General features: G+C 42.5%; 1 protein-coding gene across 2 annotated transcripts in view; it reads left to right on the top strand.

Moving 5' to 3' along the window:
• The window catches only part of LOC138644709 (putative methyltransferase DDB_G0268948), a 103,722-nt gene extending 83,760 nt beyond the window's left edge, over nt 1-19,962 (top strand). Inside the window, exons 7-8 of one of the 2 annotated variants that reach the window (XM_069733392.1) lie at nt 3,637-3,755; nt 17,962-19,962. In XM_069733392.1, coding sequence (XP_069589493.1) covers nt 3,637-3,724 — 88 coding nt within the window. In that variant the 3' untranslated portion in view covers nt 3,725-3,755; nt 17,962-19,962. The remainder of the gene's footprint in view (nt 1-3,636; nt 3,756-17,961) is intronic. The other variant, XM_069733393.1, reaches the window with a different exon arrangement.
• The last annotated feature ends 2,719 nt before the right edge of the window (nt 19,963-22,681 follow it).

Here is a 22,681-nt window from a genome sequence, read left to right as displayed (position 1 = left end):
TGTACGTTAAAATCGAAAGTGACATGGTTGGAACAGGTAGCCCTAAGGGGCAATTATCATTGTGGGCATTGTCATTTTTGTAAATTTCATGTCACCGGGCAGACAATACACGTACGTCCCATTAAGCATACTGTCAACAATTTATTTCTTGCAAAACTGATCATGTGGTCTACGTAATCTTCTGCCCTTGCAGAAGGTTTTATGTGGGCAAGACTATACGCCATCTGTATGTGCGTTTCAGGAAGCACTTCAGGTCTATTCAGACAGGTAAAGGCATACCCAGACTTATTAATCATATTAGAGATACACATGAGGGAAATCCGGAGGTTCTTACATTCACAGGAGTAGAGGGGGTCGTTTTACCAGCACAGGGAGGGGATTTACATAAGCTATTATTGAGGCAGGAGGCCAGGTGGATCATGCGCACACAGGCGACAGGTCCGGCCGGCTTGAATGACAGAATTGATATGTCTGTTTTTTTATGATTCCCTAGTGTGGTTATGCAACTTATTTGCTTTATCCCCTGTGTATGAGTTGGTTATACTTCCCTCTCCTCTTTGCATGATTATGAGAATCCCCGCTTTTTAACTGTGATTTTTTTTTTTACTATATATGCTGCTAACTAAGAGACCAGTTTTGGTTATATTTTTATAATTACCCTTTTGGGCGACCTCTAGCATTTGAGTTTTTGGAGAATGAAAAAGATGCAAGTACTCATTCCAGTTCCTTGTACCGGCATTGGTTTTAATATGTTAACATGTTTCTGTTTTGTTTTATGCACATGTTGTACTTCGGTTTCAGGTGTTTGGGATTGGGGGCGTGGGGTGGGAGGGGTTTTGCCCTGTCTCACCTATTTATGTTAGCGTCACTTCCCAGCACTATTGACCCGTGGAAGCGCTGCCGTTAGCGCGAAACGGCCGTCGTCTACCCCTGCACACCTCCTTTTCATCTACACACCCCCGAGCCGTGAAGATGTTTTACATGTTTCAATAAAGGACTCAGACCACTCTAGGACTGGTGAGTGTTGCCGCATTTTTTTCTTTTTCTTTATGCTGGTTTCATCTCATTTTTCATGCGAGCAACTCCGTTATGCTATCAAGTTATCCATTGCACCGCACATGAGCTACGGCCGGCTCCAGATCTCACAGCTGTGCGGCTCTACTTTTTTCTTTGTTGGTACATGCTTTACTCTACCCATGAAATGTTTCCGTGCCATTGGCTGCAACATTTTCATTTGCAGAGTGCTAGACCATTGCTTAGAAGAACCCATGGCTGCTGTTTTTTGGCACAAGGTTAGATGAGCCTGTATTTTTATAAAGCTGGGAAATTTGCATCACTTTGCCTTTCCTATTGATGTTAGTGTAAAAGCCAGAGACAAGCCAGAGATGGTATGTCACTCTCCATAAGGAGAAACCTTACCCCTTAACTCCAGTCCAGAGCCTCTCACCTAGCCAAATCAGTTCTCATGCTTCGCGCTGACGAGGGCCAACAGCCCGAAACACCGTGTCTGCAAATTGAGATACTGATTTGGCTTTTATCCTAAGTCATATTGCATGACTCGTTAAAGAGTTGATTGTGACTTGTAGGATCGCTACTTCCAATTGGTGGCGCTATAGAGTTTAAGTCCTCTTTTTCTCAGAAGAGGCAATTTGCATATTTAATTTCCCAGAGGAGCATTGCACGGCGAATAAGCCTCCTTACCTTGACAAGCCAGAGATGGTATGTCACTCTCCATAAGGAGAAACGATACCCCTTAGACCCCAGTCCAGAGCCTCTCACCTAGCCAAATCAGTTCTCATGCTTCGCACTGACGAGGGCCAACAGCCCAAAACACCGTGTCTGCGAATTGAGATACTAATTTGGCTTTAATCCTAAGTCATATTGCACGACTCATTAAAGAGTTGATTGTGACTTGTAGGATCGCTACTTCCAATAGGTGGCGCTATAGAGTTTAAGTCCTCTTTTTCTCAGAAGAGGCAATTTGCAGTGTAAAAGCCGTAACCTTAACAGGCTAATTAAGGTCTGAACCCTTGGTCAAATTTCTCTATGCACACAAATCTCCAAGGGTGCTCTTTACATCGGTCCATTTTCCTTTTTGAGGTTTCTAAAATGTGAAAGATGTATATATATATATTTGCCTAAAATTAAAAGGAAATGTGTCATCTTGAACTTTAGCTCTAGTAGGGATAATTTTATCTTCAACTAGCTTAACTGTTTACTAGGGTTGAGCGAAATGGGTCGGCCATTTTCAGAAGTCGCCGACTTTTGGCAAAGTCGGGTTTCAAGAAACCCGACCCCTGTGTGGGGTCGGCCATGAAGTCGGCGATCTTCTGAATCTGGTATCGGAATTCCGATCCCGAGTTCCGATATGCTTGCAATATCGGAAATCGGTATCGGAATCCATATTTAAGTGTAAAATAAAGAATTAAAATAAAAAATATCGCTATACTCACCCTCTGACGCGCCCTGGTACTAACCGGGAACCTTCCTTCCTTCGAATCAGCGCTTGCAGGACCTTGCGGTGACGTCGCGGTGATGTCGGGGCTTGTGATTGGTCGCGCGGCGGAAGGAAGGCTGCCGGAAAGAAGCAGGGCGCGTCCGAGGGTGAGTATATACCTAATAGGAATATACTCACCCTCGGACGCACCCTGCTTCTTTCCGGCAGCCTTCCTTCCTAAGAATCAGCGCTTGCAGGACCTTGCGTGACGTCGCGGTGACATCGCGGCTTGTGATTGGTCACGCGAGCGGTCACATGGGCGGCCGCGCGACCAATCACAAGCCGCGACGTCACCGCGACGTCACCGCAAGGTCCTGCAAGCGCTGATTCGAAGGAAGGAAGGTTCCCGGTTAGTACCAGGGCGCGTCAGAGGGTAAGTATAGCGATATTTTTTATTTTAATTCTTTATTTTACACTTAAATATGGATCCCAGGGCCTGAAGGAGAGTTTCCGCTCCTTCAGACCCTGGGAACCATTGGAAACCCAATGCACTGCATTGGGTTTCGAGTTTCGGCCGACCCCGACCCCGACTTTTTTATAGGATCGGCCGATTTCACTCGACCCGACTTTTGAAAAAGTCGGGTTTTGTGAAACCCGACCCGATCCTATAAAAGTAAAAGTCGCTCAACCCTACTGTTTACAATAACATTAATTTTAACGAGGGGTTCCCAAACTTTTACATGCCACTGAAAGTCAAATAAAGACTATATGCTGACCACTGTACTATTGACAGAAAATTATATTTAATTTTAGCAGAACTTGTATTTTGCTGCCATAGATTCATAGGAATTCATGTAATTTCTTTTACGTGTGAATTTATAAATCTGGTATACACATCTGGTATTATAGACAGAGGTCCCTTACACCTGTAAAAGATCACCAATACTATAGTAAACAACATACAAGCTTTGGCACTACGTTAATAAATTATGGAAAATTTGGGATTTTGGAAGGAGGGGAATTTTGTCATTTGTGCTGGATACCACTGCACCATCTCCACCTTGCTGGGAAATCATCCAATTAAATATGTTCCAAATAATTTATAAAGAAATATAATGTAAGACTTGCAGTATGTCGCAGTTTAGTTTATAGAAGGCATTTGCTACATTTCCATTAGTAAATAACATGTATTGTTACAGACTACGGGAGGTACTTGGAGAAGAGGCTGATACTGCCTGCATGAACATGTATGTGAAATACTACTGTGTCCTTGCTTGCAAGCAATAACATGGAAACCTAAGGAATCTGACTATTCAAAGTAAAGTTTTCTTTTTTCTCATATTATCTTGAACAGACCAAACATGAGTATTGTTACAAATTAATGTCATGAAAAAGAGAAGATCACCTAAAGAAAGGGTTATCTCATATAATGACATAGTAGCACAACAAGCGTTTTTGCAATCTTTGGACTGCGGGAAGTTTTAGCAGAATTTCAAACCCCAAGCTATTTATATTTGGATGTATTTCTTTGAAAGACTTCAGCAATTACCTTACATGGCCTTTCTACTATCTGGCAGGCCCGTATCTGGCCAAAAACGTGTGGCAAAACCAAAAACAGTTGTAGGACAGCGTGGCCATCCGGTTAAAGTAGCTTAGTGTGCAATGCCTGAAAAGGTATCCGATAGTAGGAAGAGTACAGTCTGGCATTTTTTTAACCAAGATCCAAGTGATCAGTGCAAAGTCATCTGTAAGAAATGCTCAAGGACCTTCAGCAGAGGTCAGAATGTTAAAAATCTAAATACAAGTTGCATGCGTAGACATTTAACCACCATGCACTTGCAAGCCTGGACTAACTACCAAACGTCCCTTAACGTTGTTGCACCCTCTCACAATGAAGCTAGTCAGCAACGCTACATCCCTTCCCTCACTGTAAGCCCACCGTTTACCACACCACCTGCAGTAAATGTGGAGGTTTCGTCGCAAGGCCAAAGCAGTCAGGGAATCACCAGGTTCGTGGTAGGAAACACTGTATGTAGGGCAACAGCAAGAATGCCATCACCAACCATCTCTCAGTCTGCCATGTCCACCGGCACCCCCGCTAGTTCCACCATATGCAGCTCTCCAGTCCAGCTCACCCTACAAGAGACTCTCATTAGGAAAAGGATACTCATCCTCACATCCAGGTACACAGGGTTTGAACGCCCACATTGCTAGACTAATCTCGTTAGAGATGATGCCCTACCGGTTAGTTGAAAGCGAAGCTTTCAAAGCCCTGATGGACTACGCTGTACCACGCTATGAGCTACCCAGTCGACACTTCTTTTTGAGAAAAGCCATCCCAGCCCTCCACCAGCATGTAAAAGACCACATTTTTCATGCACTCAGGCAATCTGTGAGTAGAAAGGTGCACCTGACAACAGATGCATGGACCAGTAGGCATGGCCAGGGGCGTTACGTCTCCATCACGGAACACAGGATTAATGTGATGGATGCAGGCTCCACAGGGGACAGCATTATTGAGACAGTTCTGCCTAGCCCACGGTCTAGGAAACAGTTGGCTGTAGGCGTTCGCCCCCGCTCCTCCTCCTCCTCGTCCTCCAGCAGAAGCGAGAGCTCATCCACAGACCACAGTCGCACGACCACTCCATCCGCAGCTGCCACTGTTGCACACGAGGTGTCCCATTATGGAACAGCTAGTGGCAAGCGTCAGCAGCCTGTATTGGCAATGAAGTGTTTGGGCGACAACAGACACACGGCGGAAGTTCTGTCCGAGTTCTTGCAGCAAGAAACTCAGTCATGGCTGGGCACTGTACATCTTGAGGCAGGCAAGGTAGTGAGTGATAACTGTTGTGAATTCAGCTTTTGGGCTCCCTCCGGTGGTTGTAGAGGGTAATGCAGTTGTGCCTGGACTGCAGGAGTGGACAGGTGTATCTACTAATTGCAAAACTGACTGGGGTATATAGCTTTGCTGGATCCTTTAGTCAGTGCCAGTTGTCCATTGTTCTTGAAGGATTCACTTCCCTGCTGGTCTCTCCAGTTTGCTGTGTTTTTCTACAAAGATAAGTCCTGGCTTTGTTTTTGCTGTCCACCTGCAGTGGACCTTATAGTTCTGTGCATTTTCATGCTTTTGTCTTGTCCAGCTTGGTCTGTGAAGGATTTTTTGCAGCCTAGCTATTTCTCTGGAGATGCAGATATACCCCCCATGTCTTTAGTCAGATGTGGTGATCCGTATTTAATGCGGTGGCTATTTTCTAGTGTTTTTATACTGATCGCATAGTACTCTGTTCTATTCTTTCTTTTTAGCTAGTATGGCCTCCTATGCTAAAATCTGATTTCATATCTGCATATGTTTTTTCCCTCTCCTCTCACAGTCAATATTTGTGGGGGGCTATCTATCCTTTGGGGATTTTCTCTGAGGCAAGATAGGTTTCCTGTTTCTGTCTTTAGGGGTAGTTAGATCTTAGGCTGTGTCGAGGGGTCTAGGGAGTGTTAGGTACCCCCCACGGCTGCTTTTAGTTGCGCTGCTAGGTTCCGGGTTTGCGGTCAGTACAGGGACCACCTTCTCCAGAGTACGTCTCATGCTGCTCCAAGGCCACCAGATCATAACAGATAATGGAAGGAATTTTATGGCTGCCATAGCCCTTTCACAACTGAAACACATTCCTTGCCTGGCTCACACCTTAAACCTGGTGGTGCAGTGCTTCCTGAAAAGTTATTGTCACGCTCACGCCCTGACCGGTGGGTGTGAGCTCGGGGGGTTTGTGGCCCCACTGTGCCAAAAACCAGACTACCCTGGAAGGGGCGTGACTATGACAGCTGCCTGGGTTTTCTCTGGAGCCTCTGATGGTGAGGTCAGGCTTGTGCAGCAGGCAGCTGCCAGGTGCTACTCCAGGGTGGTGTCTGGCTGTGGCTGCTGATCTCACTTGGGAGACAGGAACACCAGGATTGGTGCAGGCATTAGGCAGGACTGGCAGAAGAGCACGGCTGGAACTCAGACGAGTAGGCTGGCACGGCTGAGACAGGGCTGGCAGAGACACGGCAGAGAAACACAGGACTGGCTAGGACAGCAGGAACACAGGACTGGAAGGCAGGGCAGGAACGGCAAGACTGGCAGGAGCACAAGATTGGGAGGCACGGCAGAGAACACAGGACTGGTTGATGTGGTATATGAAGGAACAGGTAGGGGCCTGTTCACACTGAAGGTGCAGGTACAGATATGTAGTTTGGAGGAACAGGTAGGGACCTGTTCACACTGGAAGTGCAGGTACAGATATATAGTTTGGAGGAACAGGTAGGGACCTGTTCACACTGGAGGTGCAGGATCAGATATGAAATATGAAGGAACAGGTAGAAAGGAATGAGGTATGAAGAAACAGGTTGGGACCTGTTCACACAGGAGAGGAGTACAAGACTGCAGATAGGAGCGGAAAAGCAGCAAGAGATAGCGTAGCAACAAAAGCTGAGCAGAGCCACAAAGAATGTGGAGAGAAGCTGCAGCAAGAGATACTGCAGAAGCTAAGCAGAGTGGAACCGCAAGGATTGCAGAGAGGAACTGCAGCAAGAGGTCTCTGCAGCAACGGGAGCGGAGCAGAGTAGAACGGAGCAGAACTGCAGGAGTGCGGAGCAGCGGTAAAGCCACCAAGATACAGAGCAGGCAGAGCCACAAGAGTGCGGAGTGTAAGCAGACTGAGAACACAAGGAAAGATACAGCAGGGAAGGAAGCCACAGACAAGGAGACCGAGATAAGACTAAGAACAGACAAGGCAATGGAACAAGATACGAGGAGCAAAGACACAAGGACCAGGATATTCAGCCTCCTGGAGGGCGGACAACAAGATCAAGGCAATAGCACAGAGAAAAGCCTCCAGAGAGGGAGTAACTCAGAGCAGGACCTGGCAAACTCAGAAGCAAGAAACAAACTGAGCTAACACATTGCACAGGCCCAGACCACAGGGTGGAGCTGCACTATATACAGGAGGCCTCTTGGTAATTGGTCAGGAACTGATTAGACAGATGCACCTGATTCCTATAAGAACCAGAGAGTTCAGGCGCCGGCCCCCTATACACATACATGAAAAAGATCAAGGGGATCAAATTCAATAGATCAACGAACTTATTGTCCTCAGGAAAACAATATACTAATATAAAAGATCAATCCGAGGACATCGATGTCCTCGGATTGGTCTTTTATACCCCTATACACATAGCCATGAGGCATGCAGAGAGTAGAGACACAGAACATGGAGCTGGCATGAAACAGAAACCACATCATGACCTGGAGCAGTGGGTAAGATAGTGTGAGAGATGTGAGGCCATGCCGTGATGCCAGCAGAGTTGTTACAGTTATCCAAGGTTACCCGACCTGCTCCTCAAGGTGCGCAGACTTTGCTCGCACATCCGCTGTTCACCCGTACACTCCAGCCGTATGCAGAACCATCAGCGATCTTTGAACCTTCCCCAGCATCGCCTAATCATCGACGTTGCAACAAGGTGGAACTCCACACAGCACATGCTTCAGAGACTGTGTGAACAGAGGCGTGCTGTTATGTATTTGTGGGAGGATACACATACACGGGCAGGCAGTTGGATGGCAGACATGGAGTTGTCAGGTGTGCAGTGGTCGAAGCTACAAGACCTGTGTCAAGTCCTTCAGTGTTTTGAGGAATGCACACCACTGGTTAGTGCAGACAACACCATAATAAGCATGAGCATCCCCCTAATGCGTCTGCTGATGCAAAGTTTGACGCACATAAAGGAGCAGGCGTCTGCAGCCGAGGACGAGGGAAGCCTTGATCACAGTCAGCCATTGTCTGGTCAGGGAAGTCTACTGGATGAGGTGGCGGGCGAAGAGGAGGAGGACGAGGCGGATGATGGGGATGAGTATTTTTTGGATGAGGAAGCTTCTCAGGGGGCAATAATAGAAACTGCTGGCGTTGCAAGGCCATGTTCAGGTTTTTTGAGGGAGACAAGTGACGTTGATTTGCCCGAAAGTGCTCCTCAACCCAGCGCAAGCAGTGATTTGACAACTGGAACATTGGCCAACATGGCGGATTATGCCTTGCGTATCCTCAAAAGGGATCCACGCATTATAAAAATGATGACCGATGACGATTACTGGTTGGCCTGCCTCCTGGATCCACGCTATAAAGGGAAATTGCAAAATATCATGCCACATGAGAACCTTGAACAAATCTTGGCAACCAAACAAGCAACTCTTGTAGACCGTTTGATTAAGGCATTCCCAGCACACAGCGCCGGTGATGGTTCTCACACGAGCTGCAGGGGGCAACAGGGCAGAGGTGTTAGAGGTGCACAGATCAGAAGTGGCGTTGGACAGAGGGGTTTCCTGACCAGGTTGTGGAGTGATTTCGCAATGACTGCAAACAGGACAGGTACTGCAGCCTCAATTCAAAGTGACAGGAGACAACATTTTTCCAGTATGGTTACTAACTATTTTTCCTCCCTTATCGATGTTCTCCCTCAACCGTCATTCCCATTTGATTACTGGGCATCCAAAATAGACACCTGGCCTGAATTGGCCAAATATGCATTGCAGGGGCTTGCTTGCCCAGCAGCTAGTGTGCTATAAGAAAGAGTATTCAGTGCTGCTGGTTCAATAGTGACCGAAAAAAGGACTCGTCTGGCTACGCAAAATGTTGATGATCTAACCTTCATTAAAATGAACCCCTCATGGATTTCTAATTATTTTGCCCCACCTTTCCCGGCTGACACCTAGCTTTCCTGTAAAAAGGTCTTGCTTTTGGACTGGTCTTACTCACTGTTCCAATCTCTTATTTTGCAGCTGCTGTATGTCCAGCATACAAAATGTTTACATCTCCCTAAATGGGCTGACTCCCCCACGGGGCCGTGATCGCCACTTGGCACAAGCACCCGTGAGAGTGCCGTTTGTCTGAAGAGGTGGGTGTACCTACTTTTGGGCGACGGCACTGGCACTGGGTCCCTCATAGTACATAGTCAGCAGAGGAGCCCACCCCTGTACCAAACCTAAGTATGCCACCCTTTTTTTTTGGAGGGGGGTTTGCGAGACATTAACATCTATTTATTATTTTGCAGTACTAACTGTGTCAGACACTACTTCCAATTGTCCTCCGCTGACCACACCAATGCTGCCTGTGCACCCCTGCAACATAATTGAACCTGCATTGAGCCTATTTTTTTATTTTAGGCCTACTAAGTCTGTCTGCAGTCCATCATTCCAATTGTCCTCCTCTGACCACACCAATGCTGCCTGTGCACCCCTGCAACATAATTGAACCTGCATTAAGCCTATTTCTTTATTTGAGGCCTACTAAGTCTGTCTGCGGTCCATCCTTCCAATTGTCCTCCGCTGACCACACCAATGCTGCCTGTGCACCCCTGCAACATAATTGAACCTGCATTGAGCCTATTTTTTTAATTTTAGGCCTACTAAGTCGGTCTGTGGTCCATCCTTCCAATTGTCCTCCGCTGACCACACCAATGCTGCCTGTGCACCCCTGCAACATAATTGAACCTGCATTGAGCCTATTTTTTTAATTTGTAATTTGTTCTCTTGTGTCTACAAGACTGGGGAGTTCCACCACTCCTCTTGGGCTATCTGCACAAAAGCTGTTCTACCCTGTATGCACACATGGATTTTTCCTCTCTGAACCCTGTTCACACAGGTTATATACAGATGATCAGGTTTTTAAATACATCAGATAGGGATTGCATACATTAGTTAGGACTGCTCTGATAAGGGTATACCGTGAAGATTGGTAGAGCAGCTTAGTATACATTTTTTGCAAAAAACGTATCAACCAAATACCCTGTTTTTTACATCTTTTACTAGCACTTGCGGATTACTGCAACATTTTTTCAAACTGAGTGTTTTTGGTTTTACTATTCTCTTTTGTGTCTTCAGGTTTCTTGGTGGTGTGTGAACATGATCATACAGACTTGTTCACTGTGCAAGTAGCCCATGTGTTCCTGTTTCCATAATTGTTCTCTTGTGTCTACAAGACTGGGGAGTTCCACCACTCCTCTTGGGCTATCTGCACAAAAGCTGTTCTACCCTGTATGCACACATGGATTTTTCCTCTCTGAACCCTGTTCACACAGGTTATATACAGATGATCAGGTTTTTAAATACATCAGATAGGGATTGCATACATTAGTTAGGACTGCTCTGATAAGGGTATACCGTGAAGATTGGTAGAGCAGCTTAGTATACATTTTTTGCAAAAAACGTATCAACCAAATACCCTGTTTTTTACATCTTTTACTAGCACTTGCGGATTACTGCAACATTTTTTCAAACTGAGTGTTTTTGGTTTTACTATTCTCTTTTGTGTCTTCTTCATAATTGAACCTGCATTGAGCCTATTTTTTTATTTTAGGCCTACTAAGTCTGTCTGCGGTCCATCCTTCCAATTGTCCTCCGCTGACCACATCAATGCTGCCTGTGCACCCCTGCAACATAATTGAACCTGCATTGAGCCTATTTTTTTATTTTAGGCCTACTAAGTCTGTCTGCGGTCCATGTTTCCAATTGTCCTCCGCTGACCACACCAATGCTGCCTGTGTACCCCTGCAGCATAATGAGTATTCTCTGGGAGGACAGAAAAGAACGTATTCAATATATTCAATCGTTCTTTAATCTAGGACAACAGAAAACACCTAGTGTCATTAATGAAAATAGTATTAACAAAATTAAAGAGTCACTCAGGATACTAGAACAGCTATTACTGAATGAAACTAGGGACCTATGGGAGGTGGTTACCCTGGAAAGGTATTTAGCCTTCGATAGTATACCGAAAGGCTTACAAATTCAGAAACACCTAGCAGGAGATATAGGTGACGATACAACTTTAAAAGAGTGGGATGCTTTACTGAAAACCTTCTCTAAGCAAGCAGTCGCCTTCATTATTAGTAAACGAAAGGACCAACTAATGGCTAGTAAGTATGAAATCTCGAGATTGTTTAAGGAAATTGATCCTTATAAGGACCACCCGGAGATAAGAAGCCTATCAAATAGTATAAAAAAACGGGTGAATAGTAAAGAAAAAGATATTATTGAAAAAAAGAAAAAGAAATTTGGTCGTGACGCTATTCCCTCCTTTGAACCTAGAACAAGATATAATGAGCTTGTAACTATAGATCAAGCAGATGGTAGCCTTCTATCTATTAATTCATCAGAGGAAGAATTTTCAGTGCACCCCACACTACCCCTAGTACTGTGATTAATAATGAAGCAATTACTGAAAATCCTCAAAGCGATTCTATTGCTGCGTTTATTACACAGACAGAACCCACTAACATTTCAGAAAATATAGTGTTAAGTGGGACCCCTTTAGTAACGCAGAATCGCTTTGAGTTTTTGGACCCCACAATAGAATCACCTACAAATAATTTAGTGGAACCACATACTAGTGGAATTTCAACAGTACACACTAAAACAAAAACAAGAGTACAACAATCTTACACTCAAAATCCCCAAAGGACTATTAGTCCGTTTTTTCAAGTGGCCCAAAAAAGAAACGTCTCAGGGGTTGTAGGGCGGGGAAACTCTCCCAAAAAAAGAAGAAATCATGTGAGGAAGTAACAGGACATACACAAAAGATATACAATCTAAGTAAATATACACTAAAAGATAATGAAACTCTCCTACTACAAAAAGGTTTGAAATACGCCCCAGCCACTAAGTTTAATAAATTTCACGCCTTTATTGGGGTCAAACAATTTATGCGTAAGCTAGCAATAAAAAAACACTTTTTAAAAAAAGCTCCTGGTGAATATACCACGCCAAGTAATGATATACCAGTGGATACGTATACTAGTTTACGACCTAAGTCGACATTTAATCCTGTAAATGAGTATTCTGAAGCTTTTGAGGCATTCCAAAAAAATGTGATTAATGATATAAAGCTCACTAGTGAAAAAAAGTGTTCTAAATATAGGTTTAATCTTTCTAAAAAAGAACAAGAAGCAATCTGCGACCTGCAACAAAGGGGGGATATTGTAATCCACCCAGCGGACAAAGGGGGAGGTATCGTTATACTAGATGAAGCTTACTATGATAAAGAATTACGACGCCTCTTAGGTGATAAAAGAGCGTAGAAAAAATTAGATAGTGATCCATCAGGACAGTTTATACAGGACTTAAAAGCACTTTTGAATAAAGGTCTAGAAGGTGGTTTAATAAATAAACAGGAGTTTGACTACATCTATACACCATATCCTAGGACCTCTATGTTCTATCACCTCCCGAAAATCCATAAGGATTCAATTAATCCTCCAGGTCGCCCTATTATTTCTGGGATTGGAAGTTTAACGTCAAATTTATCCCATTATGTGGACTGTTTCCTACAGAAACTAGTACCAACATTGCCAGCCTATCTAAAGGACAGTAAACACGTTTTACAAATTTTAAACGAAATACAATGGAAAGAAAACTATATTTTTGGTACGCTGGATGTAGCCTCATTGTACACAGTTATTCAGCATGAAAAAGGCACAACAGCAATGGGACATTTTTTAGATTCATCGCAACTTTTTTCTTCAGCAAAAGTAAATTTTTTAAAAGAGTGTGCAGTTTTTATTTTAACACACAATGTTTTTAAATACAAGGCGGACTACTATGCCCAGCAGTGGGGCACAGCCATGGGGACCAGGTTCGCGCCCAGTTACGCTAACCTCTATGTGGGTATGTGGGAGGAGCTCCACATATTTCAAGGGGGGGTGTCTGCGCGCGGGCCTGGCCCTATGGCTGTGATTCATAGATGACATCCTCTTTATATGGGAGGGGGATAATGTCTCACTGAATCAGTTTTTAACTAGCATTAATAATAATGATTATTATCTTCAATTTTCTGCAAATATAAATAAAGAAAGTATTCATTTTTTAGATTTAAATATTTTTATAGAAAACGGTAGGATTCAGACAAACACATACAGCAAGCCAACGGACTCAAACAGCTTTATTTCTATGGGCAGTTGCCATCTCCCAAGATGGCTGCTGAACGTCCCACGCAGTCAATTTATGAGATTGAACCGAAACTGCTCAAAATCCACCGACTACACTAAAGAATCGGACATTCTAATAGAAAAATTTGTGAACAAAGGCTATGATTATAAATTACTGGTGGAAACAAGAAATAACGTGGGAGATATCCCTAGAGAGCAGCTCATTAGTAACCAAACAACGAAGGAGGATATCCCTTTTGAAGAATGATAACGTGGTATCTATCCCGATTATCACACAATATAATTCAAATGTTCAGATACTCAGAAAAATTGTTAAAAAACATTGGCCACTTCTGAAAGATGACAAGGTAATTGGGGACAAATTGCCAAATCATCCAAGTTTCGTATTCAGAAAGGCACGTAATTTAGGTCTTCTTGTCGCCCCCACTGTGCAGCGTCCAAATCCCACAGAGAAATATGCAGGCCCATTTAAACAAATTATACAAGGATTCTTTCCATGCAAAAAATGTAAGATATGCAAATCATTAAGTCTTTTGAAACAAAAATCTGTGGTATCTCACAACGGTACAGTAATAGAAATCATTGATTTCATTACTTGCAATACGAAAGGGGTGATTTATGCAATCGAATGTCCTTGTAAAAAGCTGTATATAGGGCGAACTAAACGCCCCCTGTGTAAGAGAATTGGTGAACATCTCCGCAATATAAAGAAAAAATATGGCGAACATCCCCTTTCAAAACATTTTTCAGTTCACCACGGGGGCTCTGTACAAGGGATGAAAGTGTTTGGAATAAAGGTGGTCCATAAAGATTGGCGCAATGGTGACTACATTAAACAAATGTCAAGAGAGGAAACCAGATTTATTTTTGAATTGGATACATTGAAACCAAAGGGACTTAATAATGGGGTGGAACTTTTTGCTTTTGAGTGACGGGCATCCTGGGAGTCAAGGCTATATATAGCCAGCTGAGCACATCGGGAGCCAACCCTGAAGAAGGAATCTGTGGTATTCCGAAACGCGTCGGTTATTCTTGGCTCCTACGGTGTTCCGTACTTTCAACAGGGGCACCACGTGACATACAGGACACGTGACCCGAAGTCTCTACAGGTCCTGTCAGCTGCAACGAACTAGAGCGCTCAGCCTACCTACTTCCTGCTGTAAGGGCGGCTGTCACCGGCCGGGACAGCGCGCCGAGGGACTACTACCTCCGAACTCCACTACAAATACCTAAGGGAAGTAAACATCAAGTTTTTATCTTACCGCTCCACGTGTGCTGCTCCTGTTGATACCCTTTGGACCTATGTGCCGCTACAACGGACAGTACGTATAATCGTTCCTGAATTACCATTGTGTGCTTTTTGAAGGAAGCTTTTACGGTGTAAGCCTTCATATTATTGGTTGCTCTTTTATATCGCACATATATATATATTTTTTACTATCTATATTTATTTACTAAGTTATGTGTTGAACATATAACACCGCACATGTTTTGTTTTTCCTGAGGATTATATATAGATCCATTTTTTCTTTTCCTTTCCTTAGTCTGAATATTATTGCTTTATGCATATATGAACATTATCTCCAGCACCATCCTCCGCTTCAGGTAAATGGTTATCTACTTCTATGCATTTTTTAGCGCAGGTATATACTAATTATTGCAATTCATTGAGTTTTACCTCTGCCCTGTGTGGTTAAGGGCTATACTTGCTGCTTCTTTATGCCTTTTTTTCACTAGCACCGCTGCATCTTTTGTTTTTTACTTATTTTTTATTTTAGGCCTACTAAGTCTGTCTGCGGTCCATCCTTCCAATTGTCCTCCGCTGACCACACCAATGCTGCCCGTGTACCCATGTAACCTTTTTTAAACCTGCAGCGAGCCAACTTTGTGGTGTAAGGCCTACTAGCAGTGTCTGTCTGCGCTACTCAATACATCTGTCCTCCTCTTAAAAAAAACTGAGCTGCAATTGTCAGGTTTTCAGCCTGTCGGAATTTTAAAACTGCATTGGGGCCACAAGTTTGGTTGGGGTCTACAAACTGTGTCTGCAGCTCCAAGGTGTTCTCCAGGTTGCCTTTCCTGAGCTTCAATCTTCAGGCTCTCGTTAAAGAGTTTTTTAATTGACCAACTGCAGTGGGGCTACTAGTTTGGTTGGGTTGTAGAAATGGTGTCTGCCGCTCCAAGGTGTTCTCCAGGTTGCCTTTCCTTAGCTTCAATCTTCAGGCTCTCGTTAAGTAGTTGTTAATATAACACTGCATTAGGCCTACAAGTTGGGTTGGGTTCTAGAAACGGTGTCTGCCCCTCCAAGGTGTTCTCCTGGTTGCATTTCCTGAGCTTCTATCTTGAGGCTCTCGTTAAAGAGTTTTTTAATTGACCAACTGCAATGGGGCTACTAGTTTGGTTGGGTTGTAGAAATGGTGTCTGCCGCTCCAAGGTGTTCTCCAGGTTGCCTTTCCTTAGCTTCAATCTTCAGGCTCTCGTTAAGTAGTTGTTAATATAACACTGCATTAGGCCTACAAGTTGGGTTGGGTTCTAGAAACGGTGTCTGCCGCTCCAAGGTGTTCTCCTGGTTGCATTTCCTGAGCTTCAATCTTCAGGCTCTCGTTAAATTGTTTTTAATATAACACTGCATTTGGCCTACTTGTTTTGTTGGCCCTACTATCGGTGTCTGCCGCTCCTTGCTGTTCTCCTCCACTGAACAAACCAGTGCCGCCTGTTTACTTCTGTTATTACTCTCATTCTCTCATTACAGTTGTCCTCCACTGAACAAAGCAATGCTGCCTGGTTAGTCATGTTACCAATTTTGAACTGCATTTAGCCCACTTTATTATTTGGGCCTATATCTGTGTTTCCTCCTCATCATGTCCATTGCCCAGCCAGTGATAGATGAGTCTGGTGGTACATTGATCCAGAATGCTACATTCCCCATGCACGCTACACAGCCAGAATGTGACCCTGCTGAAAGTCAGGTTCCCCTTCCCGCATACCATACCACCTTACACAGGGACAAAGAGGAAGGTGCAGATGAAAGTGCAGGTTCCTTCATCAGGTGGGGGGGATACTCGTTGGCGATGTCACTGGCACAGGGCCCCTCATAGTACGCAAAAGTGTCGCTGCCGGTGGGAGGCGCCCCCGCCGTGCAAACACACCGCCGTACATTGAGGGGCCCTGTGCCAGTGCCAATGCCAATGAGTGGGCCCCCCCTGCTTGCTCAGGATCACAGCACTTGCAAAGTTGAAATACTTACCTCTCCCTGCTCCACTGCCGTGACGTGGTCCACATTTCCTGGGCCCACTAAATACTTGAACCAGCCCTACCCCCCACAACTTTAGCCAAATGACCCCCAATTTCCAATGCCTAACTATTATTATAAGGTAAATTAAGATTGACAAGCTTCAGTAACAAGAATGGATGTTTTTGCCATTAAAATGGGCACTGTAGGTGTTTTCCTGGCCCCCACTCACTGCCGACTATGCTTCCCCATTGACTTGCATTGGGTTTCGTGTTTCGGTCGATCCCCGACTTTTCGCGATAATCGGCCGATTTCACTAGACTCGACTTTTGAGATAGTCGGGTTTCGCAAAACCCGACTCGACCCTAAAAAAGTAAAAGTCGCTCAACCCTAGTTTCCAGTGGAGCACAATTTGTATAGTAGAGTCATTTTCAATCTCTACAGTCACTGTGTAAGTCTCTCTTTTCTGTAGACTCTATGCTCTCATTAGAATGTGAGCAGGTTTTGTTTTCTCCTCTCCACCGCATGTATTTTTCGAGCAATTACAAGTTTTCTAGTATTGAGAATCACATTAATTTATTTGCCGCAATCTCATTTGGGGGGAAATTTGATGAAGCCAGCGAATTCAGATTTCAAAAGATCTGCTTATCGCTACTCTCAATGGATTTATGAAGAGGCATGACAGGTATTTTGACCCTCGAGGTGTTTTCCAGAAGTGAACCATCTGAAAATTGCATGTTTTCCACAGTTATAACATTATAATGTGCAATATACTGTGTCCAACATATGACACTAGAAACTAAACTTTATATCTTATGTAGTGAAATATGCCAAGAAACTACTGTAATATATTATTTATTAAAGGGAGCAATGGGCATTTTGACCCCATATAAGTTTTTTCACAAATTAATGCACAGCAAATAGTGAGAGTGAAAACTGTAATTTTCCACAGATACACTAAGTTGTGGCCAACATGTTGTGCCCAGCTTGTACAACTGAAGACTCACACCCCTAAACCTGTTAGGCCCGCTGTCCTGAGTACAGCAATGCTCTAAACCTTGGATATAAACTATTGTATGGGCACAATACTGGATCATTCAAGTATGATTTTTGACCATATGTCTTCCTCAAGATATAGTAGGAATAGATCAACAGGATTGAAAAAAAAAAAGAAAATGGAATGAAATTAGCGCGCCTTAACACATGGCTTCATTGTAGAAGGGGTTTTCCTTTAAGCCAACATTTGTTCTGTACGTGCCCTTTTGAGTGAGGTTAGTTTTTATATAGATTATGTAACTTTTTTCCGTTTCTCTATTTTTTTTTCTTTCAGATTTCCTTGAGATGGATATGAATTTGACCCAGCCAACAAGAACTATTCTCATGTTTTAATGTTCAATGTTTAAGCACAAAAGACAAACATATCTGGTATTGTTGTTTCCCTAAAAGTCTGGTCTATCGAAATATAAAATGAATTAACTCATACGATAAACACCTTTAACCTTAACCCCCAGAGGTATTTTTGCTTTTGCGGTTTGATTTTTTGTTGTCCTTCTTCCCTGAGCCATAACTTTTTTATTTTTCAGTCAAAATGGCCATGTGAGGGCTTGTTTTTTGCAGGTTGAGTTGTACTTTTGAATGACACATTGGTAATAACATATCTTGTACTGGAAAACGGAAAAAAATTACAAGTGCAGTGAAATTGCAAAAAAAGTGCAATTGCACAGTTGTTGTTTTTTTACTATGTTCACTAAAACTGACCTGTCATTATAATTCTCCAGATCGTTACGAGTTCATAGACACTAAACATATCTAGGTTCTTTTTTATTTAAGCGGTGAAAAAAATTCCAAAGTTTGTTAAAAAAAAAATGGTGCCATTTTCCGATACGTGTAGCGTCTCCAATTTTTCAACATCTGGGTCTGGGTGGGGCTTATTTTTTATGTGCTGAGCTGACGGTTTCAACGATACCATTTTTGTGTAGATACGATCGTTTGACCGCCCGTTATTGCATTTTAATGTTGCAGCGACCAAAAAACGTAATTCTGGTGTTTTGACTTTTTTTCTCGTTATGCCATTTAGCAATCAGGTTAATTTTTTTTCTATATTGATAGATTAAGTGAGTCTGAATGCAGCGATACCAAATATGTGTGTATATATATATATATATATATATATATATATATATTATTGTTTTATTTTGAATGGGATGAAAGGGAGTGAACTTTTGTTTTTTATTTTTTTAATATTTTTAAAAACTTTTTTTTTACTTTTTGCATGCTTCAATAGTCTCCATAGGAGACATGAAGCTGTAATACATTGATCTGCTCTGCTACACAGAGGCAATGATCAGATCACCTGTGTGTAGCATAAATGCTCAGTTGCTATGAGCACCAACCACCAGGCGGCGCTCATAGCGATCTGGCAGTGACAACCATAGAGATCTGCTGGAGACCTCTAGTTGTCACGCCGACCCATCGGTGACCTGCAATCATGTGACGGGGTCACCGATAGATGCGATTTCCAATGCACTTCCAGTAAGTGTGAATTAAATGCTGCTGACAGAGATTGACAGCAGCATTTAACTAGTTAACAGCAGCAAGTGGATCGCAATTCCTGTTGCAAGCACATGTCAGCTGTAAATATCAGCTGACATGTGTCTCAGAAAGGTGCAGGCTCAGTGCCAGAGCCCGCATCAAACAGGGGGAGTCCGACATTGGCGTACTATTATGGCCAATGTTGGAAAGAGGTTAAAGAGGAAAAATCCAGTCTAAAATGCAGTTTTTTGGGGCAACACACAAAAACCAAACCCTCACATATCTCCATCGACAGACAAATTTAAATCTTATGGAAAATGGCTGCAGAAATAAAATTTTAATCTTTTTTACAAACTCCTGATTTTATCACTTAAATAAGAAAAGCTATGCAAATTTGTATCACCATAATTACTGTATACTGAATCATGTGTTTAAGCATTTTTAATATTTATTTTTTAAGTGTGCAATGAAAACTGTACAAAAAATAACCAAAAAGGTCAAAATTATTTTTTTTTACCATTTAATCCAAATAAATCCATGATCCAAGTTAATCTGCGCCAGTGAAAAATCAGGCCATTTGTTTTGCAGATTTTGGTTGTGTGTGTTTTTTCTATTGGGACTTATGGCTAGTGAATACTTTAGTAGATAATCTTTTGGTGAGCAGCTAAGGTCAGGTCAGGTCAATATATAAATATGTGACTGACTGGATATTTTATGTTATTTTATATGCGTTTGCTTCTATGCTATTTTGAACATTTTTATCTTGAGAATTAATAAAGACATTATTATTTTCTGTTAAGTGTGCGTATATCACTGTGTACATTATATTACAGCACATGAAACTCTTACATGTATACTATAGATGAGCGATTACTAACTTGCTTGGATGCTCGTTATTCGAACCGAGCAATTAATGATGCTCGGGTGTTTGTTTTGAGCAACGAGTATAATGGGAGTCAATAGGAAATCCGAGCATTTTTCCAACAGACCCTACAAGGAAGTCTGGAGAGTAGTGAAAATGTTGAAATTGATGAAAATTGTGCTGAATGGAAGGAGAACGGCATGGGAAAGACCCCTAGAAGCATATCCGACTCCCATATTGCTGCTGAGAACAATAGTGTCACACTTTTACTTCACTTTAATTAAGGACTGAATACAACATTCAAAGTCGAGAAAAAATTGGAATTTACAATAAAAAATATTAAATCCTTAACCCCCAAGGGTGGTTTGCATGTTAAAAACTGGGCCAATTTTTACAATTCTGACCACTGTCCATTTATGAGGTTATAACTCTAGAACACTTGCATGTATCCTGGTGATTCTGACATTATTTTCTCACGACATATTGTACTTCATGTTAGTGGTAAAATTTCCTTGACATTACTTGTATTTATTTGTGAAAAAAAACAAAAATTTGGTGAAAATTTTCATGCCCTTAACCCCTTTACCCCCAAGGGTGGTTTGCACATTAATGACCAGGCCAATTTTTACAATTCTGACCACTGTCCCTTTATGAGGTTATAACTATGGAACGCGTCAACGGATCCTGGTGATTCTGACACTGTTTTCTCGTGACATATTGTACTTCATGATAGTGGTAAAATTTCTTTGATATTACCTGCATTTATTTATGAAAAAATGGAAATTTGGTGAAAATTTTGAAAATTTTGCAATTTTCCAAATTTGAATTTTTATGCAATTAAATCACAGAGATATGTCACACAAAATACTTAATAAGTAACATTTCCCACATGTCTACTTTACATCAGCACAATTTTGGAACCAAAATTTTTTTTTGTTAGGGAGTTATAAGGGTTAAAATTTGACCAGCAATTTCTCATTTTTACAGCACCATTTTTTTTTAGGGACCACATCTCATTTGAAGTCATTTTGAGGGGTCTACATGGTAAAAAAATAACCAAGTGTGACACCATTCTAAAAACTGTACCCCTCAAGGTGCTCAAAACAACATTCAAGAAGTTTATTAACCCTTCAGGTATTTCACAGGAATTTTTAGAATGTTTAAATAAAAATAAACATTTAACTTTTTTTCACAAAAAATTTACTTCAGCTCCAATTTGTTTTATTTTACCAAAAATGATCTTTTCACCCCCAATATTTTATTTTCCCAAGGGTAAGAGAAGAAATTGGACCCCAAACGTTGTTGTACAATTTGTCCTGAGTACGCTGATACCCCACATGTTGGGGTAAACCACTGTTTGGGCGCATGGCAGAGCTCAAAGCAAAGGAGCGCCATTTGACTTTTCAATGCAAAATTGACTGGAATTGAGTTGGGACGCCATGTTGCGTTTGGAGAGCCCCTGATGTGCCTAAACATTGAAACCCCCCACAAGTGACACCATTTTGGAACGTAGACCCCCTAAGGAACTTATCTAGATGCGTGGTGAGCACTTTGACCCATTAAGTGATTCACAGAAGTTTATAATGCAGAGCCGTAAAAATAAAAAAATCCTATTTTTTCACAAAAATGATTTTTCGCCCGCAATTTTTTATTTTCACAAGGGTAAGAGAGGAAATTGGACCCCTAAAGTTGTTGTACAATTTGTCCTGAGTACGCTGATACCCTATATGTGGGGGTAAACCACTGTTTGGGCGCATGGCAGAGCTCGGAATGGAAGGAGCGCCATTTGACTTTTCAATGCAAAATTGAATGGAATTGAGATGGAACGCCATGTTGCGTTTAGAGAGCCACTGATGTGCCTAAACATTGAAACCCCCCACAAGTGACACCATTTTGGAAAGTAGACCCCCTAAGGAACTCATCTAGGTGTGTTGTGAGAGCTTTGAACCCCCAAGTGTTTCACTACAGTTTATAACGCAGAGCCGTGAAAATAAAAATTCTTTTTTTTCCCACAAAAATTATTTTTTAGCCCGCAGTTTTGTATTTTCCCAAGGGTAACAGGAGAAGTAGGACCGCACAAGTTGTTGTCCAATTTGTCCTGAGTATGCCGAAACCCCATATGTGGGGGGAACCACCGTTTGGGCACATGGGAGAGCTGGGAAGGGAAGGAGCGCCATTTGGAATGCAGACTTAGATGGAATGGTCTGCAGGCGTCACATTGCGTTTGCAGAGCCCCTAATGTACCTAAACAGTAGAAACCCCCCACAAGTGACCCCATATTGGAAACTAGACCCCTTCAAGGAATTTATGTAGATGTGTTGTGAGAACTTTGAACCTCCAAGTGTTTCACTACATTTTATAACGCAGAGCCGTGAAAATAAAAAATCTTTTTTTTTTCCACAAAAATTATTTTTTAGCCCCCAGTTTTGTATTTTCCCAAGGGTAACAGGAGAAATTTGACCCCAATAGTTGTTGTCCAATGTGTCCTGAGTACACTGATACCCCATATGTTGGGGTAAACCACTGTTTGGGTGCATGGCAGAGCTCGGAAGCGAAGGAGCGCCATTTGACTTTTCAATGCAAAATTGACTGGAATTGAGTTGGGACGCCATGTTGTGTTTGGAGAGCCCCTGATGTGCCTAAACATTGAAACCCC

Source organism: Ranitomeya imitator, chromosome 7, assembly GCF_032444005.1.
Source record: "Ranitomeya imitator isolate aRanImi1 chromosome 7, aRanImi1.pri, whole genome shotgun sequence".
NCBI lineage: Eukaryota > Metazoa > Chordata > Amphibia > Anura > Dendrobatidae > Ranitomeya > Ranitomeya imitator.
Note: the sequence above shows the minus strand (reverse complement) of the source record. Positions and strands in the feature narration are given on the sequence as shown.